General features: G+C 61.4%; 1 protein-coding gene across 1 annotated transcript; it reads right to left on the bottom strand.

The window, feature by feature from the left end:
• Nucleotides 1-270: 270 nt before the first annotated feature.
• On the bottom strand, nucleotides 271-1,275 carry LOC104621673 (ras-related protein Rab-11A-like; the record flags this gene model as incomplete). The annotated part of the gene is made up of 4 exons (XM_010288216.1): nucleotides 271-410; nucleotides 644-724; nucleotides 811-1,004; nucleotides 1,080-1,275. Coding segments are annotated over 4 exons (611 nt in total), but the record flags the coding sequence as incomplete, so codon positions are not given.
• Between the last annotated feature and the right edge of the window lie 2,809 nt (nucleotides 1,276-4,084).

Below are 4,084 nucleotides of genomic sequence, written 5' to 3'. Positions count from 1 at the left end.
GGGACATGAGGGGGTGGCATGTCCCAAACCATGGAGAGAGAGAGACCCTGATGCCTTTTCCCCCGCCCTGTTGTGTAGGTCCTACATAAACACAGGGAGAGCAGCACACAAGCAGCATGATGGTGCACACAAGAGCAGCCATGCAGAAGCAGTCACCAGCCCACTCTGTTCTGGGGGGCTGCAGCGAGCAGAGGTAGAGGGTGAGAAACATGATGCCACCATGTGCTGGGTGGTGATGGGGGGTGTCAGGGTGGGGGCACCCCAGGGGGCTCAGATGTTCTGGCAGCAGGGCGCCTGCCTGCTCTCCTGCTGCGTGGGCAGCACCCGGATGGGCTCAATGGTCGTGGTGGGGCCAAACTCTGACTCCGGCTGCCCAGTGATCTGCCTCTGTGACACAATGTGGTAGATCTCTGCCAGCAAAGAAAGCAGAAAAGGAAAAAAAAAATATTTAAGTATATATTCCAGTGGGGGACCTGCCCCCTCCCAAAACACACAGCTCAAGGGGGACACATGCCCACATCTCCCCATCAGGGTAGCAGGATCCCACCCCAGGATGTACAGCCAGGGTCCCCGGCAGGGAGGACACGATGTCTGAAACCGTCTCCGTGTTGTTCCCCCTGCCCCTTTCCTGGTTGCCCCTTACCCGAGAGGATGTTGTGGAAAGCCGTCTCCACGTTGGTGGAGTCCAGAGCAGAAGTCTCGAGGAAGGACAGCCCGTTCTTCTCTGCAAGGACAGGGCAAGCTCAGACGGGTGCTGTGAGCTGCAGCCTTCCTGGGATGGGATAGGGCAGGGCAAGACGGGGGAGATACCTGCAAAGCTCCTGGCCTCGTCGGTGGGCACGGCCCGCAGGTGCCGCAGGTCACTCTTGTTGCCCACCAGCATGATGACAATGTTGGCGTCAGCATGGTCCTGCAGCTCCTTCAGCCAGCGCTCGGCGTTCTCGTACGTCAGGTACTTGGCGATGTCGTAGACGAGCAGAGCTCCCACCGCCCCCCGGTAGTACCTGGGGGACGGCGAGGGGACAGGGTCACAGCAGGGCCCCAGGTGAGGGACACGGGTGGGGTGCAAGGAAACTCACGCTGAGGTGATGGCCCGGTACCGCTCCTGCCCGGCCGTGTCCCAGATCTGAGCCTTCACAGTCTTGTTGTCCACCTGGATGCTCCTTGTGGCAAACTCCACCCCGATGGTGCTCTTGCTCTCCAGGTTGAACTCATTGCGGGTGAAGCGCGAGAGCAGGTTGCTCTTTCCCACCCCGGAGTCCCCGATGAGCACAACTGGGAGGGCACAAGCGCAGTGTCAGCCCCCCTAGACACCCAAAGGCTTTTGCACCCTGCAGTGCCCACCAGCCCAGCCCACCCCACAGCCCAGCAGGGCTCTCCCCACCGGCCCCCAGCCCAGACCTCACCTTCGTTTCATTCGGGGAGAAGCTGCCGGGTGAGGGGGCTGCTCTTCCCAGCGGCGCCGCACGTGAATGCCCCGCAAGAAAATTCCTGCCGTCGCCTGGAAGTTGCCAGGGGTTTCCTTCCCGGCACCAGGGACGGGAAGGCACCGTATGCACCTACGTGCGCCAAATGGGCAGAAAGCCAGGACCTGGGCGGCGACCAGAGGAGAGGCCAAGCAGAACTGGGTCCCCTATTTCCAACCCACTCTTCCCAGCGGCGCCGCACGTGAATGCCCCGCAAGAAAATTCCTGCCGTCGCCTGGAAGTTGCCAGGGGTTTCCTTCCCGGCACCAGGGACGGGAAGGCACCGTATGCACCTACGTGCGCCAAATGGGCAGAAAGCCAGGACCTGGGCGGCGACCAGAGGAGAGGCCAAGCAGAACTGGGTCCCCTATTTCCAACCCAAGTTCCAACCCTGAGGGCACACGGAGGACTTCAAGACCTGGGCTGAAAGGAAGCATCCTCTTCCTCCTCCTCCTCCGCTGCTGCTGGTGCAGCCTGTGAGCCAGAAAGTCCCTGGTGTGGGCGAGTCAAGTGCATTTTCTGCCTGGCCCAGATTTGGCTGGTTCCTGTAAAACCTGGTGCAACAGGCTCCGGGGAGGCTTTATCCTGCAGCTCCCCTACCAACTTTGTTGAGTTTATGACCCAACGAGGTTTTATTTTTTTTGTTATTTCCCCACTGCTAATGTTGTGCCTTCTGCAGGTGCGCTGAAACGCAGCCCCCTTCACCCACCCTCAGGGGACCAAGCCTGGGGGACACTTCTCCCCACCAGGATCAGACAACAGCAGGGCTGAACACAACCATCCAGCGACCACGCTGGAGCAGCAACACCAGCAAGGGACCACCAGCTACGCCACACCGCTGCAGGTGTCACCAGGGCTGCAAAGCACGCTGCAGGGTTTGCAGCGAGCATCTACACTCGTTCAAGGCTCAGCAGCCGCCGTCCTCCAAGGATGTTGCCCTGTGTCCCGGAGAACCCCTTCCCCATCAGCTCCAGCTCATGGGGACTCAGCTCCCTTGCATGGGCCGGGATGCAAAGCCTCCAACAGCGTAGCCACCCCCTTGCCAAAACCCAGCAAACAGCGTTGCTCCATGAAGCCCAACAGCATGCGGAACAGCACCCCGTGATCGCCGAGGGCGGCTGGCAGGCACCGGAGCCTTGCTGGCAATCGCCACGTCAGGGCGACCAGCAGGAGAGGGAAGGGTGGCTCCTCCACGCCGCTCGGAAAGCCGCTGCGCACTACGTGGAGGCCCGGCAGGACCGTGACAGTCTGGGCTACCCTGGACTAACCAGCAGACAAGTGCAGGCCAGCGATGAGCCAGGTTCGTTAACACTTACTGAGCCTTGCCACTTGGATCTGCGCTTGGCGTTTAATCAACGGGAAGTTGCTACTTCCCCCGGCTCAACCGCCGTGTCCCCCATCCCCGCAGGGCCTTTTTTGGGCCGGGGGCCAGCGCACCCGACGCCGGCAGGAGCCCTGGCTGCCAGGAGGCGGCACCAAGCACAGCCAGGGGAAACTGAGGCACGAGCATGCTGTGCTGCATCAACCCCTGCAGCCAGCAAAAAGGAGTATTGGTACGGGAAAGCCTTAGGAAACCGGGCTGGGGGAGGGAGGACGGAGCAGAGCCAGCCCGTGCCGGGCACACGCTGACCCCGCGCAGCCCCCCATGGCTGTGGCATGCTCCCCGCACGCTTTCCGCCACACCAGGGATGCGGAGAGGGGGGCAGATGGGGCAGGGATCCCGCAGCCTTCAGGACACCTCGATGCAGAGAGGCTACGTGCTCAGCCCCATTCCTCTGAGCTTCAAGGGCAAGGGGGACTCGAGCAAGCACCCTCCTCCCCACACACAAAAACATTTGACACGCTCGGTCCTCGCTGCCTCCAAACGTGCAGCATGAGCTGCCCAAAGCAGAGAGCACACATCCTGCGAGCGGCGGTGAAACATCCTTGACACAGCACGTCCCACCCCAGAGGTGGGGATGGAAACAGCCTGGAGCTCCTCACCGGGGCCCCGAGGAAGGAGCAGCCATGCCCAGGGCAATCTCTCAATCTGCCCCTCCAGCAGCATCGAGGACCTTCCCATGAAAACAGCTGGGATTTGCGTCATGATTTGGAACAGAACGCAGCTGATGCTCCCATCTCAGTGGAAATCAGAATAACGCTGCTCCGAGTGGTGGCCATCTCCCATTTCTCAGGGCGAGAAGCTGGTCCCAGCGGAGCCATCTAACACCAGAGCGCGCTGGCCCAGCTCTGTGCCCCTAAACATTGCATCTCCCTTGGACTTTGCTCCTACTTCAGGAGGGGTGAGCAGACCTTGCATTCAAAACTGAGTTTTCTTATTTCTTGAGGACTCCAGAGACTACCACAAGACCAAGGAGGGGAATGCAGAGCCCAGTGCTGAGCTGCTCTCAGCCCTGGCTCCTGTAGGATCACAGGGAAGGGATGCGCCGGGAGGACGCCGCGCCGGGGCCATCTCGGAGCCATGCCGCTGGCACAACGCTGGGCGAGAAGCGAAGGCCGCACCAGCCGGAGGGGCTCCTGCCCAGGAGCCTCACTCCGAGGCATGACCCAGCTCCAGCTGCATCAGGGTTTCCCCCCTCGCCAGGTCCCAGAATAACTCCGGAGAGGAGGGTTTTCCT

The sequence above is a fragment of the Phaethon lepturus genome, unplaced genomic scaffold (assembly GCF_000687285.1).
Source record: "Phaethon lepturus isolate BGI_N335 unplaced genomic scaffold, ASM68728v1 scaffold23495, whole genome shotgun sequence".
Taxonomy (NCBI): Eukaryota; Metazoa; Chordata; class Aves; order Phaethontiformes; family Phaethontidae; genus Phaethon; species Phaethon lepturus.
The sequence above is the reverse complement of the archived record's forward strand: the minus strand, read 5'-3'. Positions and strand labels throughout refer to the sequence as shown.